Consider the following 16,838-nt stretch of genomic DNA (forward strand, 5'->3'; position numbering starts at 1 on the left):
TAAATATTCGAAAATATATTTTGTAAAAATTAAGTTTTTTTAGGTAACAGTATGTGAAATAGGTCAGCTAAAATCAAACCACGAAGAGACTGATACACAGGTTGTGCTTTACGTGCTCTATGCAGCCAAATTGGGGTACAAATCAGCAATAGTAAGGACACCAGACACTGACATTTTCGTCATTCTACTTCACCATGCCCATTCAATCACTCTCAAAATCTACCTTGATATTGGCACTGGGAAGCATCGCCAGATAGTGAATGTCAGTGAATTATCAGAATTGAAAGGACCTAACTACTTTACCATGATGCTTGGCGTGTATGTGTTTACAGGGGAAGATGTAACGAGTGCATTTAAAGGCAAAGGCAAGGTGGGACCCATGAAGAAGCTACAAAGTAACCCCAAGTACCAAACCACCTTTAGGTCAGTGCTTTCCGAGTATACATATGTTTATTGTGGTTCATATCAACCAGTAATTGGTAAGCGTATAGCTATATAATGTGTCATATTTTCATTTTCTAGGGAACCCGGTGATGAATGGTCTGTAGCGCCAGAGGATATGAATGACATTGAAGCCTTCACGTGCCTGATATATGGTCACCAACAAGAGAATGATATTAATTTATTACATAGTATCATGCTAAAGAAGATGGTAGGGGAGGATGAAAAGCTGACAAATGAATCAAAAGTGGATCTTTCCAGGCTTCCACCTTGTAGGGACAATCTTGTTCCACATGTTGCACGTGTAAATTATCGGCTTGCCATCTTTAAGCAAGCTGACAAGTCTGTCTACTTGTCCCCCAACCATATGATCCAGGACAGGGCTGGATGAAGAATGAGAAAGGTATATGTGTGGTCATATGGCCCGATCCTATCTTCTTCTCTCGTTGACTTGCTGGTGAAAACTGTAGATGACGACCAGGAGGAAGAAGAAGAAGAGCAAGAGATTGGTTTTGAACATTTTTAAGTGATGGTGACTAAATGCAACATAACACATTACCAAAAAAATATCGTATAATTTTTCTGTAAAATTATAATTGTTCGTACTTGAAAGTATGATCACTGAACTACGCTTTTGTGCTTTTCACTAATATTAATTTACAGATATATTGGTGAATACATATTGTTTTGTATGTATAATATTGTGTACTTATTTTTACTACTTATGCTAATTGATCAAAAATGATACTAATTTTCCAACAATATTTTGGCTTTTGGGCATTTATGCTGCTCCAATAATAAAAATAAGATTGAATTCCCCATGTCCAAATTATATGGATAAATGCATTTGTTTGTCGCTCTGGGATGTTTGGTTCAAAAGTTATACCGATTATTGATTTTTGTACAAAAATCCAAGATAGCTGTCAAAATGGCCGCCTAGTGACGTCATGGGACAAACTTTTGCAATGGAAACATCAAAATTTGTGTAATAGACAACCTGACGATTAAAAAAATATAAGTTAAAAAAATATATCATTGGGGTGCATGATAACCCATATTTCCTACTCGACTAGTATTAATTTTGTGTGAATAAATTTGTATATACTTAAGTCAATGTACACATACATATGACTATCGATGCATTGATGACTCTGTGGCTGTGATTTGGCTTGGAGTATAATCACTGTATACCATGGGTCGCAACAATTAGGTCGGAAAGTTTCATGTCAGGATTTACATCTATTGAAACATCGCCATCGGCTTAAAACAACAACAAAAAATAATAATAATGGCGGAACCACGAGGTTCTCGAGTATCACATGACCCGAGGCTCAAGTTGTGATTGGTCAGTTCTAAACCAATCACTGGTAGTGGTGATAACATCATATATATGACATATGATATTAATGGGAATACTGATAATCTAAACTAAACATCAAAGCTATTACTGCACAGCAATAATTATAGAAATAATAATTATCAAAAAAATATTGATGACTAACTAGACAATTCAACTTTAGCAAACACATCTATGATTCGCATCTCGCCCGACATACTCTGGGCGCAAACGAGTTGCTGGCATACCTGTATCAAAGCATGGTGAGTTTGCTTAACCGTAGAATCATTGTAAATTGCTCAATATATTCGATAAAGGGAACATTAGAATGATGTGGCATAGAATTATGATACAAATGATTGTCTCATCAAAATTGTGCAATATTCACTGTTATGAGAATTACTGCGCTTACTTATTTCTAGTGTTCAGTAATAAATCACTGTTTTGGAGAAGAGTTCTCTGGTGATATCGAAAAGTTTGTAAAAGAGTCTCTATATGATAAACAGTCAATGTAATTATTCACACAGAGTTATCATTGTAGTGCATGGTATTCTTTGTTTGGCGAGTTGAGCTGCCTTTCTTTGTGATTGTCTGTGAATTTGCGTTGTGTTAATTGTTGTAGTTAATCAGAGATACTATTATCCAACTGAACTATATATTTCATTATACACAAATTGTACACTAAATTCACACAGTGTGAAGGCGATATTGTAACCTGTCAACGTATGCTGTGTGTATAGGTAAGTAAATTTGTTATTCAATTCTTTCACATCGCATCCATTTTGATTTTGTTTTATACAGATATATACCATGTTTGAAAACATGTGTGGCAGTATAAAATTTAGTTTTTAAATGCATTTAATGATAATCAAATATTAAAGACGACTTTAATTAGTAACATATAATGGGTCAATGATAAGTATTCAAAATCATTTGGCCACAGTAACAACATTCAGTTGTCTGTCAATGTGCTATTATTTTGAGGAAATTGGCAAAATAGTTTCAATAACTGTGATATGAAAATAAATCCATTGAGCAAAGCAATATCTTTTATCTTCAAAAGTTTGACATAATTCGGAATTTCAAAGTACTCCATTAGTTGTGGTATATCATCGCTATGCTCTGTGTCACCAAGAACTTGTTTGAGATATGGCATATATATGAAAGTATTATTTAATACATGTTAAATGTAGCCCAAGTATCTTGTTGAGGTATATATGGAAAAAATATTAAAACTACATCACGTATGGCATCATCATTTGTCCCTACTATGCCGAGAAGCAAACACTTTTTGGCTTTATATTATGATATAAGAAAGAAATGTACAAATATAATAATTTTGCATGTCATGACAATTTGATGTAACTCTATGATAGCAGCAAGAACATAAATAAATAAATAAATAAATAAATAAATAAATAAATAAATAAATAAATAAATAAATAAATAAATGAATGAATGAATGAATGAATGAATGAATGAATGAATGAATGAATGAATGAATAAATAAATAAATAAATAAATAAATAAATAAATAAATAAATAAATAAATAAATAAATAAATACAATAATGGCTGATGACTTTCGTGAGATCTTGACCCTTCTAACAAAAAAAACTCGTCTGGTTAGTGACTGGTCTAAGTGTACAAATTGCAAGGTTTCGACACCCAAACTGCAAAGGACTGCAACTCCAGCAGGAATAAAGTCTTTTCATTGTGCATATCTTGCTAGACGAGACCATATTTATCAGAGATTACAGTCTTTGGATATTGATTCATTATTGACATTGCCACAAGTACACTATCATGCACGATGTCACCAGTCTTACTGCAGCAAAACAAACCTAAAGCCATTTATGCATCAAGGAAGAAGTTCCTGTCCATGTCCAATGGCAGAAACTAGCACATCCATGGACTCCAGTCAGTGTGCAAGCTTGCGCAGTCAAAGATCTACCTGTCAGCCTGTTAACTGGAATGTGTATATAATATGTCAGAAGGTGTATAACAAGAAGGACAAGAGTCTGTCTCAAATACTAACTTTTGGAGGGCAACAAACTCTATTCGAAGCAGCTGATAAAAAGGAAGATGACACTGTCCTGAAAAGGATATCTGGATTGGACTTAATCGCATATAAAGCAAAATACCACAAAAGTTGCAAAAGATTTTCACCATAAAACGAAACCAAGAGTCTAAATTGTCACTTACTAGTGACAAAAAAGACGAGAATATATATCAAGAATGTTTTTGTGAACTAATTTCTGAGGTTTAAAATAACATTCTTATAAACAGAAAAACATTTTCTATGTCCTACGTGTTACAGAGAACATCCAACCACAGGAATCTACACAGACAGATATTATCAGTTGGTCAGGACATGATCCATATAGTGCCCAGAGGTGCAAAACGTATCCCTAATCATGTTGGGCTAGCAATGTCCATACAACATATGACAGGATCAAAGCAGGTAGTATCAATGGTACACAAGCTAGCACACTGTGTCAGTTATGAAGACCTGGAGAGAATTGACACTGCTATTGCAATGGATCAACAGAGGAAAGCAGGTGCAGATGGTGTCATAATTCCATCAAATATACAGCATGGAGTTTTTGTTCAGTTTGCTGCAGACAATGATGATATTAATGAAGAAACATTAGATGGGAAACACACAACCCATGCCACAACTATGGTAGTGCATCAGCGCCTCAATCCAGTAATTACGGAAGGCTGTTTTGGAATAGTACCAACTGAGATGCAGGGGGAAATAATACCACCTAGACAACGAGCACTTAGTAACCCAACAATTTGTCACACAATCCTACAGTACAATCGTCATGGAAGACGTCCTAATCCAAATCTTCTTGGGAAAGTAGACAGTAAATGGTTTTCTGATATTGAATCATGTCAGCAAGCTGCTAACATTGATTTACAATGGCTTATTGTTAGGTGTTGTCCTATCAAGCTAATTGAAGTTGAATTTGAAAGGCTTACCACCCAGCAAATCCCTGGATGGACAGCTTACAGTTCAATGATTTCCTCTAAAGTACCAAAAGTAACATCAATTGGGTACTGCCCAATGCTTCCAGCATCACCTACTGAATGGAGCACTGTGTATACAGTGATAACAAATGTGTGCAAGATGACTTGGATACTTGGGCAAGATTACAGTGTCCTGACATTCGACAAGGCTATATACTGTAAAGCCAAAGAAATTCAGTGGAGGTGTACTGAAGAGTTTAACAAAACAGTATTGAGAATGGGTGGTTTCCACATAGCACTAACATTCCTGGCAGTGATTGGAAAGAAATATGCTGACAGTGGTATTGAAGACATCCTTATAGAATCACAGATGTATGGCAGCAGTACAACAAGTAATCTACTGAAAGGCAAAACTTACAATCGTGGAGTAAGAACTCACAAACTGGTAATGGAGGCCCTGTTTTGACTAAGGTGGCAGGCATTTTGTAAGTGAATACAAGGCAATGAGATAGATTGTGATGTTGACTTCATCAACGACAAACTTCAAGAGTGTCAGTCTGCTGTTTTGAATGATAACATACCTAGTCTGGAAGTAGCGCTCTCTCAGTTAAGAGACGCCATCAATATTGTGCATGATGCACTTAACAGATTCTGCGTTACAAGAAGTGCATCATCACAAACATTCACTTTCTGGAATGATTACATTGAAATGGTTAATATCCTGTTGCGATTTATAAGAGCTGAATGAGCAAGCAACTGGGAACTACATCTGGCAGTAGTTATAGAGATGTTGCCACTATTCTTTGCTATTGACCGTACCAACTATGCCCGATGGGTGCAGTGGCGGATCCAGGGGGAGCCACACCCCAAACGCATGACGATTCATATCATCTGGATTACGCATAGCTTGTGTACGATTTTTGCTCCGTATATCTTAAGCGAAGCTTTCCCCCCCCCCCCCAATACATTTTGCTGGATCCGCCACTGGATGGGTGTCAGTGTATATAAGTGACATGAAGCTTCTACCAGATTGTTCCTTAAAGTATATGCACAATTTGTACAAGGGAATCATGCTGTTGCTTGTTCAACAAATAAGTGAAGTCTGGACAGATATGGCACTCGAACAAACAGTAAACCGTGATAGTAAGGTAAAAGGTGGGATTGTTGGGTTTACTTTACAACCAGGAGCCCTTGCTAGATGGTTTATCACTGCTCATGAACGCACATCTATTACAACCTCTATGAAAGTGATGTGTGATATGGTGGGAGACACACATGCAAAGCACAAAGAAGCTACTCCAGGCCGCATACAGCGCGATGAAGGAGATGTCAATCAGATAATTAGCACTGTCACTAACTACATGGCAGACCCATTTGACATAGAAGTGGGCCTGGCATCACTTATCAACATTGCCACTGGCATAGTGGTACCACCAGCAATTTCTACTTGGCTTATAAATGCCATCGACATAGGAATGAAAGCAATGGATCAATTTGTGGAAGACAGACTAAATACAAACAGAATAGGATTCTTTCAACCATTGAATAGACATAACATAAACACATTCGCATCTATGGGCAAGAAAATAAAGAAGAAGGTTGGTGGAGAGCAGACAGCGGCCACCAATGCAGATAGAGAGTTGTTTAGTCGGCTTTTAGTAGCTGCTTTAACAAGAGAAATTAATTTCAAAGATGTTTTCAAGCATGAGCAGTCCACAGTTCAATTGGCCCATGCTTATGGTTCTCTGCTAAAAACAGCAAAAGGTAAGCTACTGCCTGAATTAGAGAAAGAAGCGGAATCACAACACCAACACATTCCAACAGCATGGATGGTAGACGGCATGGCTATTCTGCAGATGGTTAAACAAGGAGGTGCATCCTACTTCGGAGAACTTGCTGAGGTGCTTTTCAAAATAGTTCACCAACCTCTACAGAGATATGAATGCTGTAGATATTGTTTTCGATAGATACGATGCAAAAGATTCTATCAAGAGAGCCTAAAGGCAATCCTCACAGAGCTATGAAGTTAAAATCCATGGCCATAACACACCGATACCAACACAGTGGAGTAAGTGTATTGGTATTCCTAGAAATAAAGAACTGGTTGACTTATCAGAATCGTGGTGCAAAATGGCACAATTGTTACTTGAACTAGATGAGAAAATTATAGTTGCAAGCCCACGCTTTTAAGCAAATAGTTTGAAAAGCATGAATAAGCAAATGATTATATAAACAATGTGTGTGGAATACAATAGTAATGTTCCCTACCTGTTTTAATATTGCCTTAACTGTTTTAATTTTGACAAATTTAACATACCCCGGTACTAGCAGATCTTGGGATATATACATTGTAAACAAAACTGACCCCAAGTTATGACTTGGATCACGTAGGAAGTGATTTTCAGAACTCAGAGCTTATGTTTAGTAGAAGCATATATACAATTTGATACATCAAATAAACTTATCAAACAAGCTGCTCTCTGATTGGTGTTTTGATGACGTAACAATAATAAAGATTATCTACCCAATGTCCATTTTATGATAAAATGTCCTAATGCAGTGGTTCAATTTGGTCCACCTGTCATATTTTGGCTGGAAGTAAAAAAGTTGGCAGTGTTGTTCCAGCTGTAATCATATTTGGCTGGAAGTAAAAAAGTTGGCAGTGTTGTTCCAGCTGTAATTTTTCTCGTTGCTATGAGACGTTTTATTGTCATGAGACCCTATTTTTGGAAATTCATTTGGAAGGATGTGTCAATGAAGTTGCAGGGTTCTGAAGATTACCCTAGCGTACAAATTTCATCAAAATGTGTACATTTCTCAAAATACTGGTAGAACAGACATGCACATACATAAATTATGAACCATTACTTGTTCACCGAGGTTAGTGTCATTTTAAATTTGTTCAATATTTTTTGCAAGCAAGACTTATCTTGTGGACAGCGCCCTCACTATGCTTTTAAAATGGCCGACACTTGATCCAGTCAAAGTATCTGGTTGGTGAATAAATATTTATGGGGTGTGATTGGTTGTTGCATGATTCGTGCCTAGTTTCAGGTGTACTTTTAATCACTGAATTATTTTTAAAATCTGGGTTTTAATGTGGCAAAATATGAATTTTTTTTACATTGTGTTCCATGCAATTTCATCAAAATTCAGTACTGCAATACAGAAAATATTGTTTTATGTAACTATCACTGCATGCATGTACATACTAAACCAATGAACATTGTCATGTGATTTGTTCTTCACCTTCATAGTATTTTGTAGAAGATAATGCATTCAAAACAAGAATTGACAGATTGGTTCACAAAGAAATCAATTTATTGAAACCATACAAGAATGTTCAATATACAGTTGATAACTGATTTTAATAATTATTCTCGCTTAGTACGTGTCCTCTTCTTGACAGCAGTGACAGGCTTCTGACTCTTCAGAATGGCACTAGTTCTACGCAAAGCAGCCTGTAATATAATCAGACATTGAGAATTATGGGTAAGAATTCAATGTAATGATTTCAGTTCACATGCAAGTGATTGCATCATGGACATTCCTGATTCAATATAGGCGTTTGTACTTGCAGCCAAAGACTGTTCTTGCACAAAGACACAAATGCCTTTTTCTGTCAGTAATATTTTGTTATGCTCACTGATGACATGACATACCATACTTGACAATATATTTTTCTCCCTTCTTGTTTTAAAACAGACAATACATTTCCAAACATGTTGTGCAGTGAGCGTAAGTTGACATTTCAGCAGTTTACTGAGGAGGGTGCTTGGCTAAATCCCCACCCCTTTAAAATCATGAATTAAGTTGGGGTTCTCTTTGTGTTGCAATGGTCATATGGCAACAGTTGAACATTTCACTGAAACACAATATCTTGGATGTTTCTATAATTCTAAATTATGTATTGAATTTGTATGAAAGTGAAGAAGAAATACAATAAAACATACAATTAAAAGAAATTTATACTGAGCTATCACAAGATTATTAAAGAAACATAACATGGCTGTGGTTCCATTTCACTTATTACATTCCTAAGTTTCTGTCCAGAAATACAAAATAATGTTGCACTTCTGCTAATTTTATTTTGTTTTCTAATTAGAAAGTTAGGCCCGACTTTTTTTTTTATTCCATGTTTATCAAGTTTTTATAAGTCATATTTATATTTTTTTGAGGGTGGAAAAAAAATTAAATTAATTCTTTGTTTCCATTAGATTTGTGTTATTCTCAAAGAATTGTAAGTGAGATGATTGATCAGAGAGAAGAAATTAAATAAATTTTTATTCCATGTAAAACCTGGTTGGTAATGTCGCCATTTGTGGCACAATTTTCAGCATTAATGAGTGATTTCTCGTTTTTTGACTACAGAGTTTGACAGCGTGTCACCACAAATCTCGCCGCCGCCTAGTAGCACACAGAGAGATCAATACCCGAGATTCACCATCAACCAATGCGCATAAAGTATAGATCTGTGCGAGACTTCGGTACTTTGATCATGATACCCCCACGAAAATGCAACTTGGATTTTCTAGGCAGCGGGCGAGGAACAAAATGAAGATAAAAATAATTTTTTTTAGCAATTTTTTGCACTCACAAGTCGGTGGGCACAAGAAATTACGCTGAAATAAAATTTTATTTTTAAATTAATAAAATAAAATTTTATTTTTATTTCATTTTCAGCTCCTGTTCATTCGGAAACAAGGGATAATAAAAGTCTGGCCTCATTCCTTCAATTGCCAACATAACCTGGAAGTAATGAAGAATCAATAACCACTGCACAGTTGGCATTGTCATCAGTAAAAGTTACAATCAAAAAAACATTCAACATATTGCACAAAGTTGCACTCAGGTTAAATAAAGCTTTACTGGGGGATTTTGGAATCAATGAGAATTTTGATGGTCACAATATACATGAATTGCAGGGAAATCGTCAATGTTCTCAATTTCTGTGACCTGGTATATAGCGCGTATTATAAATACCATTTTAAGATCTTTACGATATCTTCCTTTTGAGATAGTATTCCTGACTGAAGTCAGATTACGTCTCCAATCTTTCTTCAATGACACTTTTGTTGCCCATTTGGCCGGCTTGTTCTTTGCTGTAAACAAAAAAAATGAAAGTTGCAATGACATCTCTGCAGATGAATGAATTGAGTAGGTCACACACACAACATCTTAAATCAAAGAAAGCTTAGAAAGAACTCCCATGTGCTGAGAGTATTGGAGACACATTAAATATAATTCGAAATTACTTAGCTGAAAACTAATTATGCAAATCAGAAAATTAATATGACCAGATTTGAGTGTAAAACTAATGAGGTCTGCGCAATATAACAGAAAATCTATGTCTCCAAGTTTAATTGAAATGTGATTAGAACCAAAAAATTATGAATTATTATGCTTATTAGGGAATTAATATGAACAGATTTTTACCCCAAACTAATTAGGTTTGTACATTGTCCTAGAGCATCTTTGTACTAAGTTTCATTGAAATGGAATAACTAGTACCGTGAAAACTCCAAAATTTCGACCCCTCTAAAAATTCGTCCGCCTGCTTATTTGCCGGGTTTCGGTGTTTTATTTACCTCCAAATTTTCGACTCCACTAAAAATTGCCGACTCATTCTTATTCGAAAATTGCGACCAGTTTTAGTTTTCCCCCAAACGAAAAAAAAAACGATGTGAGCGTTCAAACGGGACCTTCCTCGAAGGCATGAATCCGGGTTTCTGATTGACTGAGAGATTTTTATTTTATTGGTAACGATATATTCTAAATAAACGAAGTTTCAAATAAAAACGAACACAAAAATCTCGGCATGCTGCGTTTCTGAATTGTTGATTATTACTGTACTCAGTAGTGATTATAATAATGTACACAAAATAAATTTGTTGAATGGTTATGAAATACAAATAAAAGTCAACTTAGTTTCATCGTAAGCGAACAATTCCGGTCTCGTATAAACGTTTGATGCTGTAGGATATCCGCCATGTTCTCTTAGGTCAAATAGGTCAAATCGCTAATTAACCAATCAAAAAGCTGGATGATGCCAACGTGTTCAAATTACCATAGCTTATTTAAATATGTTAATGTTATTGAACGCAATGCGGAAGAGATTGATGTTGTAGTACGATATTTTGGCTTGGATTTTGATGCGAAAACGGCATGATTTTTTTTAAATAAAAAAATTAGTTGTTTTTAAAAAATAAACTGGTCATCTGAAGAATAATTTAACATTGTTCACAGTGATAACAGCTCATTCTCGAAAGGAAGCTTACCCGCTCACGCTAGTCACGATAAAAATCATACACGTGTACTCTTGAATAGACAGACGTCAATGACTACGGTAAAACTTACTCTATTTTAGCCGGCAGGATTGATTGAAATGTCCGAAAAATGACGCCAAAATACACCTTAAAAGTCCCATTTTATTTTCTTAAATCCCATTTTATTTTTTAATCCAAGGGCGAATTTACGGCAGAATTTGGTCCCTCAAATAAGGGACACGTGAGCTTTGATTCTAACCGGATACATTGCACTGGGTCGGGGAGATAGTTTGCTAAACTTCCATGTATCTTTTGTCCAATGGGTACCTGTACTTCGAACATTCGCAAGTTTTCCTAGGTAGTGCGAGACAGCTTTGTCTTTTGACCTATTAGTTTTGTGCTGACCTCTTCTCCGCGTCTTGATGTTTTGTTTTGCTTGTCATAATACTCACTGATTGATGACTTTGTTTAGATTTTGAGTTACAACTCGGCCACGACCTTTGCTTTTACCGTGAAACATGAGGAAGTTTACGTCAATTGACGGACATTGCATTTTTTAAAAACTAATGAAGCACACTGTCTATCCCCATTTTTTCATTTGCTGATTTCTATTCTGAAAAATTCGACCGTCCGAAAATGCACCTTAATTTTGACTCTAAAAACACGTCACATTTCTAACACCAATTATTTAAAACCGGTCGAAATTTTTACGGTACTTTAGATATCAGTGTGAAAGCTTAAAATTGGTTAATTATGCAAATTAGGTAATTAATATGTACAGATTGTAACCCACAATTATTCAGGTCTGTCTATTGTCCTACAGCATCCATGTACATTCATTGATATGTGATGTATAGTACCTGAGATATCAGTGTGAAAGTTGGTTAATTATGCAAATTAGGTGATTAATATGCACAAATATTTACCGGAAACTAATTGGGTCTGCATAATTCTAGATTCATTGAAATGTGATGATTAGTACTTTAGATATCAGTAGAAAAGCTGAAAATTAATTATGCAAATTAGGTAATTAATATGCACAATTATTTACCCTAAAACTAATCAGGTCTCTGCATAGTCCTAAAGGATCTATGTACCAAGTTTCATTGAAATGCGATGATTAGTACTTGAGATACCCATGGAAAAGCTGAAAATTAACTAATTATGCAAATTAGGTGATTAATATGCACAAATATTTATCGAAAACAATCAATCTCTGCATAGTCCTTGAGTATGTAAGTACCAAGTTTCATTGAAATGTAATGCTAACTACTTATATCAAATGCTGAAAATTAATTAATTATGCAAATTAGGTAATTAATATGTACTGATATTACCATAAAAACTATCAGGTCTGTGCAGTGTCGTATGACATCTATGTACCAAGTTTCATTGAAATGTGATGATTAGTACTTGAGATATCAGTGGAAAAACCGAAAATTGACTAATCATTATGCAAATTAGGTAATTAGTATCCACGGATTTTTACCAAAAATTAATCAAATCTGCGCATATGTTCAGAGCATCTATGTACCAAGTTTCATCAAAATCCAATGAGTGGTTCTTTAGATATCAGTGGAACAGTCGGACACACATACACACACACATACACACATACAGACACACTAACTGCAAAGACTCCCATTTTGTGCTTCGCACATGGGAGTCAAAAATTACTTCCGCCAGAAGTTTCCAAAATCGTGTTTATAGATTGAATCTGCTCATTTGCATAATTACAAATTAGAGATACAAGCTTAAAATGCAGTGCATTGCAATTTAAAAAATGTGATTATCTGGCAGATTATATAACCACTGCCAGAATTTAATTTGAAGGAAAATAATTTCTAATTTTATCGTCAATCTACCAAATTCTGCTGTTTCTGAAATAAGTGCAATAATTAAACTTCAAGCATTTAAATTATAATGTAGTGATGATAAATTTGATAAAAATATTTTGGTGTGGTTTAAAGTACACCAAGCTCTGGACAAGTTATGCCAGATCAGGTATGACATGCATTTGCATATTTACCATTTTGCTTTTTTGTTACAAGGACAACACCCTTCCCATCTTCAGCTGGTTCAACACCAACAGTCTGAAAACAAACAAACCAATATAATATAACAAGCAGCCTCTCTGCACATTACAATTAAAGAACTGGAGATATCATTAGAAAATGAACAATGTATATATAAAAAACAACAGAACAAAACTGAAAGAAGTCCACACGTAGTACGTATATATGTAATATAAAAGCAATCTGACTTGCAGTTTTCAACAAGTCAAAAATATCACTTTTCACCAAAAATGACAAAAATATTCACCAAAATTAGAGAATTGACGTTATCATTACAAAATAAACAAATTTGAGAGTGGTCCACATGTAGTACCTATATATGTAATATCAAAGCAATTGAACTTGTGGTTTTTAACAAGAAGTCAAAAATATCACTTTTTACCAAATATGACAAAAATATTTCCCAAAATTAGAGAATTAAATATATCATTACAAAATGAACAAATCTGAGGGAGGTCTTCCCAAGGTACATGTACACCAAGTATCAAAGCATTCAGGCTTGTAGTTTTCAAGAAGAAGTTGAAAAAGTAGAACATTGACACGGACGATGACGGGCGCCGACGATGGACGCTGGACAATTACTCATATGATAAGCTCCGCTCGACAAAGTCGACCATGGAGCTAAAAAGGCATCAATTAAAAAAAACACTCAATCTGATAAACGGGCAAAATATTTATCACAATGGTTTCAAAACAAGCAGCCTATCGGCTGAGATAGATCTGCTGTTAGCAATGCACATTTCAATTAAAAAACTGAAGACATCATTAGAAAATGAACAATATGAATAGTATCAAAGCAATCTGACTTACAGTTTTTAACAAGAAGTCGAAAATATCACTTTTTACCAAAAATTACAAAAATATTCACCAAAATAAATTAATTAGAGAATTGAAGATATCATCACAAAATGAACAAATCTGAGAGAGGTCCACATGTAGTACCTATATATGTAATATCAAAGCAATCGGACTTGCAGTTTTCAACAAGAAGTCGAAAATATCACTTTTTACCAAAAATGACAAAAATATTCACCAAAATTAGAGAACTGAAGATATCATTACAAAATGAACAAATCTGAGAGAGGTCCACATGTAGTACCTATATATGTAATATCAAAGCAATTGCACTTGTGGTTTTTAACAAGAAGTCGAAAATATCACTTTTTACCAAAAATTACAAAAATATTCACCAAAATTAGAGAATTGAAGATATCATTACAAAATGAACAAATCTGAGAGAGGTCCACATGTAGTACCTATATATGTAATATCAAAGCAATCGGACTTACAGTTTTTAACAAGAAGTCGAAAATATCACTTTTTACCAAAAATGACAAAAATATTCACCAAAATTAGAGAATTAAAGATATCAACATGAAATGAACAAACCTAAGAGAGGTCTACCCAAGGTACATATATACACCAAGTATCAAAGCATTCAGGCTTGTAGTTTTCAAGAAGAAGTCGAAAAAGTAAAACATTGACACGGACGACGACGACGACTGACAATCACTCATATGATAAGCTCCGCTCGACAAAGTCGACAGCGGAGCTAAAAATCTTTTAGTCATTTTCAGACAAATTTCCATAAAATTATTTCATACAAAATTACTATTATTCAGAGTAATTTTCTAATAATTAGTGACTATGGTAAATAACATAAAGTCAAAATTGTATGATTGTTTGGTCTGCGATTTGTGTGTAAAGTAGTTTGATGGTAGTATATTTTTATCTGGGTTTGTGGATAGCTGCATAAAATGCAACCAAAATTGCTAGCAAATCTAATTATCTGTTTTAATGGTAGGTAAATAACTACGTTATAGTAACAAAAATTATATTTCTACATACCTTCTTGTGAATAAGACCATTGTATCGGAATGAATTCTTGTTTGTTAGGTTGTTTGGTTCCTGTGAAAGAAAAAACACATCAGAAACATATCTGAGAATTCATCGATTTGCTGAAATTGCTCGATCAAGACACATACATTTTAAAATAACCAGGAAATCATTACTTGCTACATGTAGTAATGTGGTAGTACAAATGTATCTTCTGAAATGTAAGACGAGCACAGAGTGAACAAAAGTTTGCTCAGGTGGTTTATTCTACCACTACCGAATTCAGATTATTGCTGGCCATATGTCGCACATAACTAATGTATAACTACTGCTATGGATGCAGCACAAACAATCATCCTGTAAGCCCCATGTAAGGGTTAAGCTTTCTTTATTACCAAGTAATAATTCCATGGCCAAAGCTATGATATTTGTAATTACCTTTGTGAAAACTGTACGATTCCCTTTGACAAGAAAACTGGAACAGTCTCTAATGATAAACCACTGGATATCTGGGGAACAGGACACCATGGTGACAAGTAATCTAGTCCTGAAACGACAGTACATTACAATGTTAACCATTTGAAAGATTTACTTTTCTGTAAGTTTTTTATAGGGTTATAGGTCTTATGATCAAACGTAATTAAATACAAGTGATTTCAGACAAAATTTAGCTGCATCACAACACCTTCAGTTAAAAAATCTCCATGTTCTTATTTGAATGCTCTAACAAATCTCTGAATCTTGATAAAAAAATAACCAGATTTTTAAGTGCACATTTTCTAGTACATTTCATGTACAAGGTTTGCAGCTGTTTGGCCTGTGTACACTTGTGTAATTCAATGCATCAAAAACAGAATGGCTTTAGTGTAGCACAGGTTAAAAAAAAATTACAATTAACTGCTAATTTGCATAATAATCTTTAGTCTTATTATCCTTGCATCAAAATTACTAATATATACTAATGCAAGCAAACTGCTGTTAACCGTAAAATTTTTAAAAACACAATCTTGAGAATGTCACTGTGACTGCATAAATGAGTGGACAAATTTGAATTTATCCATCTTTTTGGTATATTAGCTAGTATTGTGTGTTGGATGAACAGTTTTAAGGTTATAAAATTCACTAAGAAGTACAACAAAGTTTGTAAATCAACAACCGAGAGTTGCACTATTTTCCTATTATTACTGTCAGTGTGGAGGGAACATGTAACCCTGAAATGAACACTAATGTTACAAAGGTACTGGACTTGAAGTACACAACAACCCCTAACCCTAATAATACACCACATGGAGCAATTCTAAAACACTGACGCGTTTTATGTAATTAAAAATGGCATTCCTGCGAAGATTGTTACGCACGTCTATTCTACACAAATGTTTGATCAAGTTAGTTGGGTCAATTCGCAAAGAGAGAGTAAATGCCATTTGTGGTATAACCGAGACTGTATTATTTATTTGGCCGTCAGAAAACACAAGCAGATTTAACTTCGAAGTATGCACATAAAATAAGCCACAGTTCTTCCAACTAACAGCAGGGCTGGTATATGGTAAACTGAACAAAAGGTTGTAAAATATTTACTGCAAATATGTAAGTATTAATGTCAGTATTGTACAAGAAACACCGATAATCGTAGACACGAGGTTGATCTCACCTTCCACAGGGCAAAAAGGAAGAACTACGGCAAATTTCCTGGCGTATTAATTTTATGCGCACTGTGAAATCTCGCCCAACTAAGGCGTTACTTGCGCACAAAAAACTGCAAACTGTCAGGTAGATCATTGCATATTTTAATTATAAAAATTGTGCAAACATTTCTGAAATTGATTTGAAATAAGTGTTATTATAGTGCCATTTTATCTCATGCGGATTTGTTAAAAATATGAATTGGTTGTGACGCGTGACCCATGGT

At 34.7% G+C, this 16,838-nt stretch overlaps 1 protein-coding gene across 2 annotated transcripts; it reads right to left on the minus strand.

Annotated features, from left to right (window-relative positions):
• Nucleotides 1–8,051: 8,051 nt before the first annotated feature.
• Nucleotides 8,052–16,658, minus strand: LOC102800516 (large ribosomal subunit protein eL28-like). Of its 2 annotated transcripts, none has more exons than XM_085492314.1 (6): nucleotides 16,581–16,658; nucleotides 15,368–15,476; nucleotides 14,942–15,001; nucleotides 13,048–13,111; nucleotides 9,736–9,854; nucleotides 8,052–8,213 (listed from the first exon to the last, which is right to left on the minus strand). In XM_085492314.1, the coding sequence occupies exons 2-6, from the start codon at nucleotides 15,455–15,457 to the stop codon at nucleotides 8,127–8,129; spliced, it is 420 nt and encodes a 139-aa protein (XP_085348440.1). In that variant the 5' UTR covers nucleotides 15,458–15,476; nucleotides 16,581–16,658; the 3' UTR covers nucleotides 8,052–8,126. The 2 variants fall into 2 exon arrangements, with proteins under 2 accessions (XP_085348440.1, XP_085348441.1); XM_085492315.1 differs by lacking the exon at nucleotides 16,581–16,658 and adding an exon at nucleotides 16,508–16,528.
• Between the last annotated feature and the right edge of the window lie 180 nt (nucleotides 16,659–16,838).

The sequence above is a fragment of the Saccoglossus kowalevskii genome, chromosome 17, assembly GCF_978046115.1.
Source record: "Saccoglossus kowalevskii chromosome 17, keSacKowa6.1, whole genome shotgun sequence".
NCBI lineage: Eukaryota > Metazoa > Hemichordata > Enteropneusta > Harrimaniidae > Saccoglossus > Saccoglossus kowalevskii.